The sequence below is a fragment of the Lutra lutra genome, chromosome 1 (genome assembly GCF_902655055.1).
Source record: "Lutra lutra chromosome 1, mLutLut1.2, whole genome shotgun sequence".
NCBI lineage: Eukaryota > Metazoa > Chordata > Mammalia > Carnivora > Mustelidae > Lutra > Lutra lutra.
The window spans coordinates 136,232,720-136,252,762 of record NC_062278.1 but is presented as its reverse complement, the minus strand read 5'-3'; the positions used below and the strand labels follow the sequence as shown (position 1 = coordinate 136,252,762).

Sequence of the window (20,043 nt, the reverse complement as noted above, 5' to 3'; positions counted from 1 at the left end):
TTGTCTGCTCCTGCATCTGGGAAGCAGTGTCAGAGGCAACCTCAGACTTCCTAAAGTGCTGACTGTGCACCTGGAAGAACTGCGGCAAACCATAGGTGCCTTGCTCTCACTCATCAAGTCACATCTTCCACAACGCCGGCCACCACTGTAAATGTAGCATTTGCTCCAAGATCATCATATTTTAAAAGTTATTTTTTCATTGTTTCTAGTTTTCACTTTAAGTTGGATATTGCTTTATATTTGCCAGCTAAATTCGATTGCTATCATTAGTCTAAATTATACATTATTTTATTTTTCCTTCTATGAAACTACTTTTAATTCTTTGCTCTTTTCCCTTTCCTTTTTCCTGGGTAGAGTTCCTATCTGAGCTAAGAGCCAAAGCTACCAGCCAACTGCTTGCTGGGACGTGCAGGGAACCCTGCTATTACTCAGGTAACAGATAGGTTTAATTTTCCAACTGGAATTACACCTAGGGAGAGCCAGTGGAGATGTGTACCTTAACTTAGGCATGCTATTAGAATGCAAATGACAGGAGCTGAGCAGAGAAAGTGCTTTTAAGAGGATGTTTAGGAATCTGGGCAGAAATAAATCAAATACATTGGCCTGAGCATCTTCCTAACTGGGAGGACATAGCAGGTTCCTCGTACTTAATCTGCCACCCAGACGTGAGCCACCGAAAAGAAAATGGACAAAGCAAGAAGAGTTGCTGAAGATTTAGGTAGCTTTTACTCTTCCAAAATCTGAAAGTTGGGTTTGGGGGAAGCGGTAATTAGGCTGCAGTGTCTGGTATCTTTTCAAAAAGAGCACAAAGTGTCACTGATTTAGAAAATAAAGGCGTGGCTTAAGATCCCCGCTGGCTGAGGACAGCTGGAGCGCTCCAGCCTCTGCCGTCCTCGCCACACTGTTTGCAGGACCGTGAGAAAGGCAGGAGGCAAAAAGAGGCGTCCCGTTCCCGGGCACACGCAGTCAGCTGCCACGGGGCAGAGTCCTGAACACCTTCCTCGAGGCAAAACTGTTAACGCCAGACAAGCAACTCACTTTTGACAAAGCTGTTCAACAACTAGCTACTCTGGAGAGTAGAATAGTTTTAGCTAGAAACTTTGAAAGTTAAACCTTCACGAAAGGCAGGAACTGCTATTGGAGAAATATCATAAAACATCTTTTTAATGTGAACACGACTTCATACAATGAAAAACTATTTACAATGTGTTGCTTCCAGACCGGTCGCCATTAACATCGCGTGGCTACCCAGCGGGCGTCTTCAGCCAGAGGCTTCCATCCTGCATGTTCTCCTTGTGCTCGACGGCTCTCCAGGGCCCCTGGGGACTTGGGGCATCTGTCCACTTACATTCTCCCTAGTAATTATGGCTCAGCAGGCATGCCACCAAAATCATCTATAACCCAGAGACTCTGGCAATCATCTATAAACAAAATGCGTAGATTAGATTTCTCTCCAATAAATACTACTTTGATAATACAATCCATTTCCGTCTCAAGAAATTGTTTTCAGCCAGAGAAAACATTTTTTTTTTTCTCAAAGGAACTAGAGTGAATAGTCCTGTTGTTCACACCGGAACTGTTATGGTGTCTTTGTATACAAATATAGCATATTTTGGCCAGGAATATAGTTTCTTGTTAAAGAGTTTATTTGCCTTCACACGCAGAATTGCTACATACATTCACAGTTTAATAGACTGTAATTAGCTATTCCAGTTGTGCTTTAAAATCCCAAATATTATTTTCATTAGTGAGTGCAAAGCAAATGTCCCATTTGACTACAATTGGTCCTAGAGTTATAAACTCCATAATGGTTTCTAGAAAATTCCTTCAATCTCCAGTTTCATCATTTGCTTTTTCAGGTATGACTTCCAGGCTCCGGCGTGGCTTCTGAACATCGGCATTTTCTGTGCCTGGTTTATTCAGTCCACATGAAAGAGCAGCATAATGGATTTGTTTCAGGTTCTCCAAAGTCTCGTTCTTAGCATATTTCAGAAGGTCCGCTTGTCCCTGTAACAAGATACGCAATTAAATGTTAGGTGTGAAATGACTTCTTGCCGCAGTCTGACAATATAGGTCTTCAACTGAAATAGAAACATTTTGATGCCGCACGAGGGCATGTTATTTGATACTGGCTCTGCATCCGAATAGGTCGATTTTAATAAAAAAAAAAAAAGTTTGTTTTCCCAGTTTTCCACACCAAACTCCATGAGTGTGCTGTGTCTTCAGTCCTTTCTATTTATCAGTCTGAACCGAATTCGGCGTGTGTGGACCACAGCTGCCTACCCTGGTTGGAAGTATTTTTCTCTTTTAAGATTTGCTTTATTTTGGCTTTTCATTCTGAAATTAGTATAAATTCACAGAACGATGCAAATATAGTACAAAGAGGTCCTCTGTACTTTTTTCTAAATTTTTCCCAGTGGTTCCATCTTACATAACTATGGTCCAGTATCCAAACCAGGCAGCTGGCCCAGATGCCAGGCATGTGTATAGCTCTGTGTCACTTCATCCTAAGGGGGATTCATGTAACCACTCCTGCAACCAACACACAGAGCTACTCTGCTGCCACAAAGATCTCCCCGGTACCATGACTCTTTCATGGTACCCAACACCATCCCCCACCATCCCTAGCCCCTTGAGCACCCTGAGTCTGGTCTCCATTTATAAAGATGTGCTTTGGAAGTAAGCTTTGGCAGATAGGCACACAGCAAGTTTTCACTGACTACTTGCTAAAGAAGGAAGGAAGGAAAGGATTCTTTACTTTGGATAAACTTTCTTAGCCAAGTTGTAATTTCTTTTATGGTGTGTGGCCAATTTGACATATATGCCGTCTAGCCACATACAGGTCAAAACACAGAGGGAAAGACTGGGAGTCTTTACTGGGAGTCTGTCAGCCTTATCACTCTTGACATTTTGACCAGAGCGTTCTTTTGCTGGGTGGTTTGTGGGGGGTAGGTGGTGGGCAGCTCTGTTGTGCATCTCAGGCTGGGTAGCAGCATCCCTGGCCTTTATCCACTAAAGACCAGTAGCATACCTTCAGCTGTGACAACCAAAATGTCTGCAGATGTTGTCAAATATCCCTGGGGGTTGAAACTGCCCACGTATCAGCCAATCATTAAGATTACTGGTTAGGAGAGATGATGTGGTGCTCCACTGGAAATTCCAATGTTCCCACTTGGGTAGAACTTTGGTTCTATTTTTCCTTCCTATCTTTAACTGCCTTCCATGAATAGTCTTTCTACTTATTCTATTACCTTCCCTTCTTATTTTTCTTGTTTGCTATTTTTTTCCTCTCCTCAGGCTCTAAGTTTATTCTATTATTCTCTTTACTATCCCTCTATAGTTTGGCTTTTTCTTCAGTCATATTCACATGCTTGGTACGATTCTTTCTTCCTCCCTTTCTGTTTTTGTTTTTTTTAATGGCCTCCCAATGTGCATCTCCATTAAAGTACTCCTGTACAACAAAAGCTGGGGGGTCCAGCTGCCCAGGGTAATAGGTATAGGACTTGGCTTGGCAGGCAACTGGACTATAATCAAATCTCAGTCTCTGGGGAGACCAAATTGCAATGTAATTTTAAGCTACTCGGAGGCCAGAATCCACAGAATAGTTTGCTGTTTACCACTTACTGTTCATGATTTTCCTACTCTACAAAGACCTTTAATTAGTAACTATAAATAGATGCTCTACTGCTTGGCTTAACTGGAGGAGCTTCATTTTTTATTCATTCTTACTAGTCACTGGATTCACATACTGAAATTTTACAAGCAGTAAAGTCTTTGTATATAAATACGGAATATTGTGCCCAAAATGTAATTTCTTGTCAAAGAGTTTATTTGCCCTCCCATGTGGGATTGCTACATACATTTATGGTTAATAGACTATAACTAGATATTCCATTTGTGCTTTAAAATCACAAACATTATTTTTTAAAATTAATAACTTTATTTTTTTAAAGCAGTCTCGGGTTCACAGCAGAACTGAGCAGTAAGTACTGAGATTTCCCATATGCCCCCATCCCGACATCAGGCACCATCCCCTCTACTACCGACAGCCTGCCCCGCCATGGTGCATCCATTTGTTATAACAGATGAGCCTACCCTGCACATCACTGTCACTAAGTCCACAGTTTACATTAGGGCTCACTCTTGGTGGTGAACATTCTGCGGGTTTGGATAAATATGTAATGACCTGTATCCACCACTACAGGATCACACAGAGTAAGTTTCACTGCCCTAAATATCCTCTGTGCTCCATCCACTCATCTCTCCCTTCCTCCTAAACCTGGGCAATCACTGATCTTTTTACTAACTCAATAGTTTTGCCTTTTCCAGAATATCATATATATGTAGCCTTTTCAGATGGGCTTCCTTCCCTCTCTATGATGCATTTAACTTTCCTCCATGCTTTTTATGGCTTGATAGCTCATTTGTTTTTAATGCTGGATGTACCAGAGATTATTTATCCATTCCCCTACTGAAGGACATCTCAGTTACAACCAAGGTTTGGCAATTATGGATATAGTTGCTGTAGGCATCCATGTGCAAAGTTTTGTGTGGTATAACTTTTCAATTCATTTTGGTAGATACCGAGTGGAGCGTGATTGATGCATCATATAGTATGTTTGGTTTTGTAACAAACTGCCATACTGTCTTCCACAAAGGCTGGGCCATTTTGCATCCCACCAGCAATGAATGAGGGTTCCTGCTGCTCCACACCCTCACCAGCATTTGGTACTGTTAGTGTTTTAGATTTTGGTCATTCTGATGGGTAAACACTGATGTCTCATTTTTCTTTTAATTCACAATGCTCTCATATTTAATGTTGAATAACTTTTCACATATCTACTTGCCATCTGTGTATCTGCATTGGTAGTGTCTGCTCAGGTCTTTTGCCCATTTGTAAATCAGACTGTTCATTTTCTTATTGTTGAATTTTAAGAGTTCTTTGTATATTCTGGGCAACAGCTATTCATCAGATGTGTCTTTTACGAGTATTTTCTCCCAGTCTGCGGCTTCTCTTCTTATTCTCTTATCTTTTGCAGAGCAGAGGTTTTTAATTTTATTAAAGTCTGGTCTTATGAATTCTTTCTTTCATGGATTGTGTTGTTGGTGTTACATCTAAAAAGTCATCACTGTACTCAAGGTCATCTAAGTTTTCTCCTTTATTATCTTCCAGGAGCCTTATAGTTTCCATTTTACATTTAAGTCTATAACCTGTTTTAAGTTAATTTTTATGCAGGGTGTAAGTCTGTGTCCATCTGTCTATCTATCTATTTATCCAACTATCTCTATATATATTTGTGGGGTTTGGGTTTTTTTGTTTGTTTGTTTGTTTGTTTGTTTTGCATGTGGATGTCCAGTGGTTTCAGGATGGTTGTTGAAAAGAGTATCAAAAGAGTATCTTTGCTCCATTGTATTGCCTTTGCCCCTCAGTCAAAAATCAGTTGACTGTATTTATATGGGTCTATTTCTGAGCTCTCTTTTCTGTTCCACTGATCTAATTGTCTATCCTTTCACCAATATCACACTGTCTCGATTTCTGAAGCCTTATAATAAATCTCAAAGTAGTGTCAGTTCCCTGACTTTGTTTTTCTCCTTTTATACTGTGTTGTTATTCTGGGTCTTTTGCTTCTCCATGTAAACTGGAGAATCAATCTGTCAATATCCACAAAATAACCTGACAGAATTTTGACTTGAGATTGTATTGAATCTATAGCTCAAGTTGGAAAGAAACAACATCTTGAAAATACTGAGTCTTTTTAACCATGAATAGATGTCTCTCCACTTACTCATTTTATCTTTGATATATTTCCTCAGAGTTTTATAGTCTTCCTCATATAGACCTTGCACATATTTTGTTAGATTTATACCCAAGTATTTCATTTTTGGAGGTGCTAATGTAACTGGCATTACGTTTTTAATGTCAAATTACCCTCATTCCTTGTTATTATCTAGGAAAGTAATGAACTTCTACACACTAACCTTGTTTCTTGCAACCTTACTATAATTGCTTATTAGGTCCAGGAGTTTTTTGTCAATTCTTTTGGAATTTCTATATAGACAATCATGTCATCTGTGAACAAAGACAGTTTTATGTCTTCCTTCCCAATGCACAACTTTTAGTTCTCTTTCTTGTCTCATTGCATCCGCTAGGACTTCTAGGACACTGTGGAAAAACAGTGGAGTCAGGGGATATTCTTGCCTTGTTCCAGATCTTAGTGGGAAAGGTTTAAGGTCTCACAAGTATGATGCTAGTTATAAGTGTTTTTTAGACATTCTTTATCAAGTTGAGAAAGTTCTCTATTTCTACTTTCCTGAGAAGTTTTTTTGTTTTGTTTTTTTAAAATCATGAATGGGTATTGGATTTTGTCAAATGCCTTTTTTCAATCTACTGAGGTGATCATGTGATTTTTCTTCTTTATGATATGATGGATTATATTAATTGATTCTCAATTGTTATACCAACCCTTCATATCTGGTATAAATCTCATTTGGACATAGTGTACAATTCTTTTTATACATTGCTGGCTTCAACTTTTTAATATTTTCTTGAGAATTTCTGCATCTATATTCATAAGAGATACTGATCTGTAGTTTTCTTTTCTTATAATGTCTTTGTCTGGTTTTGGTTTTAGGATAATGCTTGCCACATAGAAGGTATCAGAAAGTATTCCCTCTGCCTTTATTTTCTGGGAGAGAATGTAAAAAAAAAAAAACTGGTATAATTTCATCTTTAAATGTTTGATAGAATTCACCAGTCAACCCATGTGAGCTGGTGCTTTCTGTTTTAAAAGGTTGTACTTAGGGGCACCTGGGTGGCTCAGTCGGTTGGGCATCTGCCTTTGGGTTGGGTCATGATTCCAGGGTCCTGGGATCGAGTCCTCTGTTGGGCTCCTTGCTCAGTGGGGAGCCTGCTTCTCCCTTTCCCTCTGCCTAATGCTCTCCCTGCTTGTGCTCTCCCACTCTCTGTCAAATAAATAAATAAAATCTTTTTAAAAAGGTGATAATTGTTCATTCAACTTCTTCAATGAAGATAGGTCTATTCAAATTGTCTATTTTTTCTTGTGTGAGTTTTGGTAGATTGTGCCTTTCGAGAAATTGGTCTATTTCATCTAAGTTTTCAAATTTGTGGGACAAGAGTTGTTCATCATATTACTTTGTTGTCCTTTTAATATCCATGGGATCTGTACTGACGTCCCTCCTTTCATTTTTGATACTTGTAATTTGCATCCTCCTTTTGTTTTTTCTTCCTAGTTAGCTTGGCTAATGACACACTGATTTTAATGATCTTTTCAAAGAGCCAGATTTTAGTCCTGCTGATTTTTTCTATCAATTTCCTGAGTTCAATTTCATTGATTTCTGTTCTTGTATTTTTACTAATAAAAAATTAGTCAGTCTATGTTCAAAATGCTCACTTGGCATGTCCTCTTAGACTTCACATGTCCAAAACTGAGTTCCTGATATCCTACCAGTTTCTCTAACCAACTCTTCCTAGGTTGAGACAACTCAGTTCCCGCAGTGACTTGGACCAAAGGCCCCACTACCATCTTTGAGTCCTCTCCTTCTCCTGCATCCCTCACCCCACTTGTCAGCAGCCCCCATTATCTCTATCATCAATCCATATATATACACATATGCAGGTTCTCGGCACTTCTTTCCACCCTCATTGCCACAGTAGCCTGAGCCACCGTCACCTTTGTTTGAGTTTATGATGATGCCCTTCCAACTGGCCATCATGCTTCTCTTTTCTCAACATGACAACCAGAGAGACACAATTACACGCAGTCAGAACATCTCCTCCCCCCACCTTCTGTGACTCCTCATATAACTCAGTAAGAGTCGGAGTCCTTTCCCACAGCCCTATATATCCTGCCCTTGAGCTGTTCTCACCCCCTTGATGGTCCCACCTTGTTTGTTCAGCCACTGTGATGCTGGGCCCCACAGTGCTCCTTACACAAGCAGATCTTCTCCAGCCCAGCTTCAAGGGGGCTCACTCGGCATTCCCTGTGCAGGGCAGGCCTCTACCCAGAAAGGAACATAGTTTCCTCTCTCACCTCCTTCAGGCCTTGACTACCCAACCACCATTCCAAAATGAAAACTGCCTATCCTGCCCACAACTCTCCTTGTCCCTTCCTGGCCTTGCTTTCTCCATATATGTACCACCATGTAACGTTCTTTGTTGCTATTTACTGTCTGTCTCCCATTAAATGTGAGCTTCATGAGAACAGGGGTTTTTTACATCTTCAGACCACTGTTGAACCCTCCCGCTTCAGGCCTAGAACAGCAGCGGCCATACCACATGGGCTCAAGAAACAGACTGAGTGAATATAATGAGAGTAAAATGTGAAAGTACCTCTTTTATCTCACAGAAGCCTCCCAAAGATGGAAGCATTTTCTTCTGCATTTATATGTATTATGAACAGGTATTTTATTTTACTTTTACAGAAATGGAATCAAGCAAACTATTAAAGTCTTCGGTTTTCTTTTTGTTCACCAAAAATCATGCCTTGGCAATCTTTCCATGTCAGCCTATACAGATTGGCCACAGGACGATGGGGCATTTAAATACAGAAATCCCCAGATGGTGGAAGATAATCACTGTGGTAATAATACAACTCTTTATCTGGTTGGATCTTCTGCTTCCCAAGTTCAGACAGGTCATTAACTGTATCTCGGACAGACAAGGCGATGGGCCGCTAGCCTGGGAGACACAAAGAACCCCTACAGGCTGTCAGCCTGGGCTGGGGAACCGCTGGGCTTTATCCACATTACTTCTGTTTTGTCCTGTGCATTAAACTACGTGTCCGACATGTCTCAGGCTGCACCATCCAGCAGAAATAAAGAACAATCTGAAAGGGGCGATGATGGTGTTTGCTGCAGCAGCGTTCACATCTCATTCCTTCAAAGACTTCAAAAGAGCAAAGGCTATTTAAAACACTGCCGCCCACCGCCACAGGGTATCTGGGTTTGAAAACTCCTACGAAACTGGCTTCACAATGTTTCCAGTTGAAAAACTCAAACCCTATTTGGTTTCACACATTCTGTTTTGAATTTCATAATTCATCATGAAAGACTTCTAACAACCTTAGGTCAAAATATTTAAGGTTCCTACTTAAACTCAGAACATAATCTTTAAAAGACGGAGCTAAGGGCAGGCCAGATCCCAGGGGCTCCTGCTGAGAGTCCTGCCCTCACCATGTTCCTTCTGGCCCTGCCCGTGGATGCCTGAGATGGGGTCGGAGGCTGGAGCCGCCAGAAAGGAATGATGGTGGCTGATACCAGACACTGGAGCCAGATTCCCAGCCATACTCAATGATCGGCCAATCACCAAATTTTCTCTCTGACCATAAAACATGTCTTAGCTTTGAAAATATGTTAAAAATACTTCCAGGCACATCTGTTAGTGCTAAATAGTTTTTTAATCTAAAATTAACAATCAGAATTCACTGCCTTTATTTAGACCTAGAGCTGAAACAATAGGGATTCTATACTTTGGTTATTATTTTTTTTTCAAAGCTGTTTCTATCCAACTCTCTATTAGAGAAGACCAGAGTTGCCTTCCTACTGAGGTGAGTGAACCAGAATGGCCACAAAGACTCCCCCGACCTCTGCCACAAAACCACAAAATGGCCACATGGCTGAGAGCTAGAGTGGGCAAAGATGGCCACCTGCTGTTCCCTGGAGTTAGCAGACCTATTTCTTTCCAAATTACAAGCAGTGGGAGAGAAGAGAAAAAAGAGGACACTCACACCATTTTGGGAGTCTGAAGGAGGCATAAAGGTAGTCAGATACTTGTAAATTTAATGCAAGTGAGAACCCAAGTTACCAGTATCTGGCTTGACCTCAGCATGTCCAGGATTCACCCTGACATTTGTGTTGTTCTGGGGCTAAAATCTCCAACCCAGAAGGTTCCCTTGGTTGGTAATGGACTACGCAGCCTCCTTCCTACTTCCTTATCCACCCAGGAACACAGTGAGGAAGACAGAAGCTTCTAGGCACCCTCACTGACACTTCTGCTCCCCCAAGAGATGAAGCTAACTCTGGCAAAAAGAGATGGGGCAGACACTTAGCATGAAGGCCCAGCAGGAGATGGACTGCCACCCTGCATAAGCCTAGCACCAACCCACAAGCTGGGCCCTTACTCAGCAAGTTGCTATGCACGTGTCCTTATTTTTCCTGTCACCCTGGAAGTCTTCAAGAGCCACCCATCTCCTCCCTCAGCATCACTCTGAGAAGATGGCATGGGGATCTAGGATTCTTCTGCTACTTCTCACCAGAGCATCTTCTGCAACCCAAACCACAAAATCAAAATTGCAAAACCCTAACATAGTCTCATGACCAGGAAACAGTACTGGGAACACAGTAACTACAGCGCACTAGGCACCGTATTAAGCCCTTCACAAAGATTATGTCATGAGAGTCTCTCAATTCTGCCAGAGGCACTCTTCCTATCCCTTTTATAGATGAGGAAACAGAGTTTGGAGAGATTAAGGGCTTGGCACAAGGCAGAGTCTACATAGCATATTACACTTAAACACACAACTTTTCTCTGTGTGTTCTGTTTTCTTTTTGGATTAACTAAACCACTGGGCCCAACCATAGAGCTGAGCCCCATGTGTGACACGTGACACTTTCAAGCAAGCCAACTGGAACGTCCACCACCACCTCTAATGTCTTCAGTGCAGACAATTCACTCTTTCTGGGCTTAAACAGAAGCACAAAAATAGAGCATTGCTTCTGTATTTATTGAATGAGGATAGAGTGAACACTGCAATGGTGGGGCTGTGGGTATCTTGGTTCTGGGATATAAGTGGCCTCGTTACACTCTGACAGCTCCCTCTGAGAGGCCTGTGTGGCCGGCAAAGGCTGTAGCATGTTCATCCGAGGTACAGAAGGCCTTCTTCCCACTGACGTCCCAGTAAGCCTTATACTTGAAAAAAAGGCCCCCTGATCATCTGTCTAAAGTGAGAGCAACAAAGCCTAGCAGCACATGCTTCTCTATAGAACATTAAATTCCTTTTAGTGTTTCATGATTTTTTTCTGTCCTTTTAGCTTCTACTACTGTTCATTCACGTGTTGGGAGGGAGTGAAATGGGAACTGTTATATCGCCTCATCTCCCCGCAGCAGGAAGATCTGCTTCAGAGTCCCCAGAGGGCTCCTGGGTACTGGCCAGGTGGATGAGGACCTGGGAGAGTGTGAGAATAGTTCTGGAAACATGGCTCCTAACCCTGGTTCTTCCCTTAATCCAGAGCCGCTCCAGGCATATGACGCAGTGTCTGGATCACATAGGCCTGCTGGGTGGATCCCGAGACGCCCCCGGCACCTTGATCCTCTCACCCTTGCCGAGAGTTTGGCTATTTCATCACACTGACAGCTGTTTCTCAATTTCGCAGTGGTGGGCTCAAGATTATACAAAGTTTAATTTAAATTTTCAATATAAGATGTCATTTTAAATTCAGAATGGACGTCTCCCACCTCAGAAACAAGTTTATGTCTCACTCAGCAAAGATGGGGGGCGGGGGGCTCCCAGGAGCTCCTAGGCAGCACTGTGGAGGAGAGGAGGTGTGGTGTCCGAGTCGGGCCCCGAGAGACGGGCAGGAAAGGCTTTCAGCAGGCCAATGGGCTGTGGAGGAGCCCCCCTTCCACACGTGACCTATGACTCCAACACATGATGCCCTTGGGGCCTAACCATGGCTCAGGAGCATGATTTCTATACTACAAAGCTTTCTGAGCTCCAACTGTGTTGCCGTCTCCCTATAACGGGAATGGCCGTGGGAAGGGCTAAATTTCCCACTAGTGGTGAGTGCCGGCCCCTGCCCTGGGAGAAGACCTTGCCTGACACAGAACTGGAAGCTCTGGGGGTGGGGGTGGGGTGAGGGTTTCAGGAGCTGCCCCTGGAAACTCCAGACAGTGGAAGGGAGCCAGGACTGAAGGGCAGAGATGGGAGGTCGAGAGAGGGCTCTGGGGAGCGGCACCAGGACCAGACAGGAGGGTGGCAGGTCTGGAGAGAGCGAGGGGTTGTAGAGGGAGGGGCAGGGCCAGAATCATGAGCGTGGAAGCTCCTGAAAACACTAGTTAAAACAGCATGCAGAAGCACTTCCTTGCGCCATTAGTCTTTTAAGCACAACTTCTGCATAATTAAACATTAGCTGAGAGATCACAAATTCCATATTAGTAGGATCCAGTGTCTGAGGTTTTACTGTTTTAAGTGTACCAGAAAGAACAGCCTGCCTAGTGACAAACACTACTGCAGTTTGGTTTCCTGAGCCATGCTGAAGAGTCTGCACACGCCAACCAGAGGAATGGCTTTCAGCTGATCACAGATTTTCAGGAAAACAGGCAATATAATACATTTCCTATAATACATAACATAACTAAAGGATATTACCATCAATAAAGAAAAGGAGTTGCACAAAGACCATCGCAGAAATTTTCGGAAAAGAAACAAATGTTAGTCTTCAGGTCTTCAAGGTAAGTACTGCACCTCAGGTAAAATGAAATAAGATTAATATCTTACCAGGTGCAAAGACCATCTGGTTTAATTATTTATTTTTGGCAGAAGTCTTATGTTCCTAAAGAGAACAAATTTCTAATTGCTTCCAGGGTCTAGTTTTTAGTCTTACTTCTGAGGGCGGGGCGGCACAGAGCAGGGAGAGCTAGCTTGACAGCAATTCATCTGGAAAACATCTTGAGCTGTAATAAGCTCCATTTGAGTTTAGGATATGACACAGGTGCTAGAAAAGTCCAGCATAATTTTGGCCTGCATTAACAGTAAAATAATTTTCAGACTGTGAACAAAATCATACCGACAAGTCCCACCCTGGGGTGGTTAGTGCCCTGTGCACCCAAAGTACGAGGACAATTCTGGCCACCCCATCTTCCGCAGGACACTGACAAACTAGAGTCTTCAGAAAGCCAAGGAACCCAGTGAGGAGGGGGCCAGATGCCATCTTATCCTGGAATCTGCACAAGCTGAGCATGTCTGACCTGAATCAGGGAGGTCTAGGAGAAGATAATGAGAGTTCCCAAAGGTATAAAGGGATATTGAGGAAGAAGGAATAGAATAATTCTGGGCTATTCTGAGGGTAATACTGGAACCAGAAGGAAGAAGCAAAGTTAGAGAGAGATCAAATTCTACCTACTGTACGGCAGAACACAGCTAAAACTCCAAGACGGTAGAGGAGGCTGGCAAGTAGGAAGGAGGAAGCGGCACAAAGATGGATTTGATGACCCCATGTTGTTGTGGGGCCAAGTCTCCACTCGTCAAAGGGAAAATGCTTCATTCGCAGGTTCTACCACGGTAGGATGCTCTCTGCAACGGCAGCTACTCATAATTGTGTCCATCCCTGTCCAGGCATCCTGCCGCTCCATCCACTAAGAGGTGCAGTCCACTTCTCCCTCCCTTGAATCTAGGCTGGCCTTGACTTGCTTTGGTCAATTAAACATGGAGGAAGTGGTCTGATGAAGCCTGGCAGCTTCCCTTTTTGTCTTCTTGGAATCTCACAGCCATCTAGGGAAGCTGGGGCTGGACTACTGAATGATGATGGACCGTGGGGAGAGAAGGGGAGAGAAGGGGAGAGAGAGAGAGAGGACAGAGAGAACTAGCCATTCCAGCCATCCCTGGTGAGATGCCAGTCATGTGAGTGGAGGCTTCTTGGGTATTCCAGGCCCAGCTGACCTCCCAGATGGACCATGCCTCACAGGTGATCCTGGTCAACACCAGAGGGAGTAGAAAAGCCACCCAGCTGAGCTCAGATAACCCACAGAATCACGAGTTTTGGCATGGTTTGTTACACAGCAACAGAGAACTGAAAGAGTCGGTCAGATGGCCGTATTTTGTGTGTTGTGACAGTGCCTTTCCAGGCACAGTGGATTGAAGCATATAGAGAACCTGATCCAAGGAGAATGTGATACAACAAGAGGCTTATAACTTTAGGATTCCTGGTCTGGATGTGAAATGAAAGGACAGGCTGAGCCGATCAGATTTCCTCTCTTTGGAATTTAAATTAGGAAATACAAGTAGATTGAGGACTTGGAATAAAAACTTCTAAGGTATAGTCAGGGCCAAAGCAACACAAGACCAAGTCATAGAGCAGCAGAAACCACAAGTGAGCAGGGGGAGCCGCTGGCAGATGGAGAAGGACAGAGTGGATGACCACAGTCCCCCAGAGAAGAGCTGTCCCAGGCGCTGCTGGGCTTCCTGACTGCTCTTCACTCTCGTGCGGCCAGACCACAGCTTCTGGTCTCGGGCCTCCCTGTCCTCTCATGATCCCTTCCATGAGCCAGGATTGCTCATTTCTCCTCTGTGAGCCAGACTGCAGGAATCTGGCTTCTTATCACCAAAAGGGACCAATTAAAACAGGGCTCTTCTGGGGCACCTGGGTGGCTCAGTGGGTTAAAGCCTCTGCCTTCGGCTCAGGTCATGATCTCAGGGTCCTGGGATCGAGCCCCGCATCGGGCTCTCTGCTGAGCGGGGAGCCTGTTTCCTCCTCTCTCTCTCTGCCTGCCTCTCTGCCTACTTGTGATCTCTGTCAAATAAATAAATAAAATCTTTAAAAAAAAAAAAAAAACAGGGCTCTTCTACCATGAGATTCTACCATTTTGGGAACAATAAGAAATAGAAACAATGAAAATGATCACAGTTCAGTGAATATTTTAGCAAATGGAAAATAAAGGGAGAGGAACATCTTGATTAAGCTCATGGGTGGAAGACATATTAACAGAATTTCCTTCCCACATTCCTGATGAGACGAGCAAAAAGTAAAATTGGCAAACACACACATACTCGCACACACAGATACACACACACATAACACAAGCAGCAAACAAACAGAAGGGTGTGACACAATTTAAGAAACTTCTAAACCTCATAGAATACACAGTGGCAATTCATAAAAATCCCAAGAATTCTAAGAGCCACTCAAATTGGAAAGACACAGAGTGTCCTTCTCTTTTACGTCTGTTTGATAGAGCAGAACAGATGATGAGACAGAGGTAGGATGAAAGAGATGACACAAGACAAGTGAAGAACAGGGCTGACACACAAGTGGAGAAAACTGGACACGATATATTCAACAATGATGTTCCGACAGTGCAACACAGAGAACCCTGAGGGAAAAGATGCAAACGGGGGTCCAGCTCCCTATTTGGAGGGCTTCCAGGCTGTGCTGTGGGAAGCCCGAGCTCAAGCAGAGCCCAGAGGCCCCAGTGAGCCCAGGAGATGGACACTGGAGTTTGGGGAGGTAAGGTGGCCAGGATGTGTGTGGCAGATTGGGGGCCTCTTAAACAATCACCGTAAATATCTACGTTCAAGAAGATGGAGGATATGGTGAGCACAGAGACGAGAGAAGTGGGGAGCCTGGAAGGACTAATGGCAGCATAGACGCTGTGGAAGACACAATAATATTGCTTGAAGATGCAGAACTAACAGAAACTATCAAAAAAGAAGGAAAGAAAAAAGACCTAAAAAGAAGTGAATAGTGGATCTGTCACGTCTGGGAAGGTATCAAGCAATAAATAAATTAAAAAAAATATATATATATATATATATATATGGAGCTACAGAAGAAAGGGTAAGACAGAAAAAAAGATTTAAAGAAAAAAACGGCTAAAAATTTTCCAAATTTGATGGACACTATAAATCCACAAGTGGAAGAATCTCAAGAAACCCAAAGGAGAAGAAACATGATGAAAATGACTAAGGCCCATCATAATTCTTTAAAAAGGCTAAAAACAAAAAACAAACAAACAAAAAAACCCCAAACAAAAAGATGCTCTACCTCTACACATGCCATATACTGGCTAAACTGACAATAGCAAATGTTGACATGGATGTGGGATAATTAGAACTCTCACAACACTGCTGGGGGAATACTACATGGGCCAGTTTGGAAAGTGGTTTGGCAATTTCCTATAAAGTCTGACATACACTTAACCATATGATCTGGCAACTGCACTCATATTTATCTGAGAAAATGAGCACATGTTCACACAAAGACCTGCTTGGGAATGCTTACTGTGGCTTTAGTCACAAGAGCTAGAAACTGGAAATAACCCAAACGCCCATCAGCTAGTAAGTGTATGAACAAAGGGTCCCATGGCCAGCAAATAGAATACTGTTCGTCAATGAAAAGAAATGGATTGCTGAAACACACCTCAACTTGGATGAATATGCAAAGCATTATGGTAAATGAAAGAAGCTAAATGAATCGCTGAACAAGCTTTACTGTGAGAGATAATTATTTCCTATAAATAGAAATTCATTTAAGTTCTTTATGGTTTACTTTTCTTCTCTTAAATTAAGTAAAATTTAGTATTTTTTTAAAAATTAAAAATCGATCCTAGTAGGATTCTGTCTACTGGCATACCTTATTTCATAATATCTGAGCCATCAGTTCTTGTCAGAGTTTAAGAAAGAAAGAAAATCACTGCCAACGAACTAGGGTGTAGTGTACAGATACCATGGACTATAAGATACATGCCAATTTAGAAGATATCAGAAATAGAAAAAAAAAGTATGATTCAGAATCAATAATATGTATCTCCATCCATCCATCCATATGCATCTAAAATGGTTCCTAAAATAAGGTCACCTATATTTAAATTTTTTTTAAATTTATTTATTTGACAGAGAGAGAGAGCACAACTAGGCAGACAGCAGGCAGTGGAAAACGGAGAAGCAGGCTCCCCGATGAGCAGGGAGCCCAATGTGGGGCTCAATCCCTGGACCCTGGGATCATGACCCGAGCAGAAAGCAGACACTTAACTGACTGAGCCACCCAGATGTCCCAAGGTCACCTACATTTAATAATAGTTATTTCTCAGAGGGCTTGAGGTCATTGTAAAACTTCTATCTTTTCTACATTAAAAAAGGCTTCATATAAATGAAGATGCATTTACAAAAACGAATGATTTTTATTCAAAATAAAAAGTGTCTGGAAGTAAATATGCTAATGTGTCTATAGTAGATAACTCTGGGTGTGGTGATCAGAGCTGACATTTCTTCTTTATTCATTTTTGTAGTTTTAAAGCAATTCTTAAAATTGCAAAACTAAACAAAGCAAGCAAAAATTCATAAAAACTGGGAGGCACGTCCCTAGATGAAAGGAGTTTATGGCAGGAGGCTCCCACACTGGGTGACCATCATCTTCTGGTTTGCCCAGGTCTGTCCTGATTTCCACACGGGAAGTCCTATGTCCCAGGATGATTGGTCACCTGCCTTCTTCATTGTTCAAATGAGTGGAGGAAGATACTTTCGATTTCGTTCTAGAGCAGAGGTACTCCATTTTTTTAGGATGCCTCAGAATCCCCCAAGGAACTTGTTAAACAAGCAGATTCCCAAGTTCTGTCCCTAGAGATTCTGACCCAGCTTCTGAGGTGGGGCTCAGGAGGCTGCATTTTTAAGCACTACAGGAAGTTCCTGTTTGGCCTCACATTTCCAGGGCTCCCCGGACATGTCTCCCCGCCCTCCTTCTCCTTTCCTCTCCATACCCAGTGTCATCTGAAACCTTCCCCTAGCCTCTGGGTCCACCATGAGGCCACGGCTGCCTACTGCCCACCATGCATAGCCTCGGAGGGCCGCCACCTCTCCTAGCTTACCACGAAGAACAAGTGGTCAGAGGAATACAAAGGATCTGATTCCCTCCTGCCAGGAAAAGGTTAGTATCTCAACTCAGACCCAAATTCACATCCAAGGGGTCACTGATTCTCCTAAACAAAGTTAAAACTTGTGAATCACTCAGGGGTGGAAAAAGCCCTTCCATTATATGGAAATGACACATAGATCTCTCCAGTTCTTTCCCATTCCTCACTCAGCTTCTACCACACTCAAACACCATCTAGAACAAATATGCTATATGTCCTATACGTTAGTTTCCATATGAATGCAAATCTGAGGTGTTAATTCTCTGTCCTGGACATAAGTCAAAAGAAAATGGGTTTTCTCGGCGTAGTTATTTGGTTCAATTACTTATTTCTAAAATCTGGTATATTACTTTATGTCAGCTGTTTCTCATTAATGTGTGTGCCAGGCTCCCATTTTCGGTGGCTCTTAGCCAAGTGTGTCTCAGACTTTAACGTGCACGAGAAACCCCGGGATCTTGTAAAAATGCATATTCTGATTCAGTAGACCCGGGGCGGGGCTTGGGAATCTGTATTTTTAACAAGCTCCCAAGTAATACCCAGGCTTCTGGTTCCCAGACCTCAAACAAGTAGCGAGGACAGTTGACAGGTGAAGGGTCTGGTCTGTAAGTCTGGTTTTGCTATAATAAAAGCAACACAAGCATTTGTTCTATCACAGGGCTTAAACTACTGTGCTACTTTGTTCCCTGAGATTTGTCGGAAATTGTTGTGTACCCCCACCTCTGGGTGGGAATGAGTCAGCAAGTTATAAAGCTAAATTCCTTTTCCTTGTAAATTCTTCTGCTGTTTACTAAATTGCAAACTATCAAAGTTAACCTCTAAGGTTAACTTTGATTAACCTTTTGAAAGCTTACAAAAGAAAGCACATGTGAAGGAAGGGAACTGTTTTAAGAAGTCAAGAAAATGAATTTAATTATACAAATGAGTAGAGGTTTAACATGAGAAAATGCAAGTTGGCTAGCTTTGGAAGGGCGACTTTCTCTTAAATCAGAAAACCATTGTCTGCTGCAGGGATTCAACTTGAGGTAGAACATTTAACTTGAGGTGGAACAAGGAAATTAAAAGAGGCAGCAGTGAGAACGTCCTTATAGTTTTGGCTTCAAGGGAGCAGAAAGTTTGGAGGGTGACTACCAGAGAGTAATTTTAGATTTAGTTGTCCAAAATCCAGAGTGAAATAATATTTCTGTGTTATGATTATTCAAGTTCCCAAACACAGAGAAGAAGAAAAGTAAAGACCACTGGGACAAAACTTAACAAAGGCTTCAAGGTACATACATAGCCTCCTTTTAAAAACCATGTCACGTGATAAACAGCACAGAAAAAAAGACAGGGAGAGTGTACGGCACAAGGCATGTGGTAGTCGCCTCTGAATGGTGAGACCACGTCCATCTTTGGCTATTTCTATTTTGACAGTTCCAACTATAATGTATTACTTTTATAATAAAAAATACTAAACATTTTAAAAATGGTCATGCTGAGGAAGGAAGGAAGTGAAGGAGAGGGAAGGAGGGAGGGAGGCAGGAAGACAAACAGATGGCTTCTAAAGCAAATTTTCTGTCGAATGGCAATTCCTTTACATATTTGTTTTAATTATGCCCCACATAAGTCTTTCCCATTTTGTCCGGGATCATATAAATATTAAGGTTGTGATTATACTTGGAAGTATTAAATGACATCTGAGTAATTAGAATCTAAATTCCCAATCATCCCTCTATAATCACACAGATAGCAACTGGCGTTTATAAACTTGACAGTGTTTTAAGGGTAGAAGCCAAGGTCCTCTCCCTTCCCGTCAGAATCCACAATGTGCCAACCACTGGAGTCCGCTGGGCTCTCTCCAAGCCGCACCGCACCGCCCAAGGGCTGTGCCTGTGGGCTCTCCTGAGGGCTGAGTTCTCTCACTGGATGGTGGTGACCGCGCTATTGCCTCAGTGGCTGATAACTCCTCAGGCAAGACCTGTTCCACTTAAAGGAGGAAACGTGCTGAGAAAGGCTGCAGCGTCACCGGCATCAGAAACAGCTTGGCCACATACCTTTAAGATGGTGATATTCCAGGTAAAGCTCTCCACTGCTTTTTGTAGTTTCCGTTCCTTCAGACCTTCCTTGGTGCCGATGCTGTGTAAGTGTTCATGGAATTCCATGGCTGAAAGAAACAAAGCATTTTACTTCCACATCCAACCTGTGCTGATGAATGGGCAACACTTATTTTTCTAGGTAGAGCTCAAAGAATTCCAGTCTCCAGTGGAATTTCATAAATGTGCCTCTTTAAGAGTGTAGTAATTGAGGGGAAACACTGACAATTCATGGTCTCAGCAAGGCAGAAACATCTTAGAGGTCAGCAGTCACTCCTCATGGTCTGGAAGGGAGAACAGGGCACATAAAAGAGTTCTCATTCTTATTTTAGA

The 20,043-nt window shown here is 42.6% G+C and overlaps 1 protein-coding gene across 1 annotated transcript in view; it reads right to left on the bottom strand.

Moving 5' to 3' along the window:
- Positions 1-1,142: 1,142 nt before the first annotated feature.
- The window catches only part of PLCL2 (phospholipase C like 2), a 195,093-nt gene continuing 176,192 nt past the window's right edge, over positions 1,143-20,043 (bottom strand). The window contains exons 5-6 of the mRNA XM_047737607.1: positions 19,672-19,781; positions 1,143-2,007 (exon numbers count right to left, since the gene is read on the bottom strand). Coding sequence (XP_047593563.1) covers positions 1,828-2,007; positions 19,672-19,781 — 290 coding nt within the window. The 3' untranslated portion in view covers positions 1,143-1,827. The remainder of the gene's footprint in view (positions 2,008-19,671; positions 19,782-20,043) is intronic.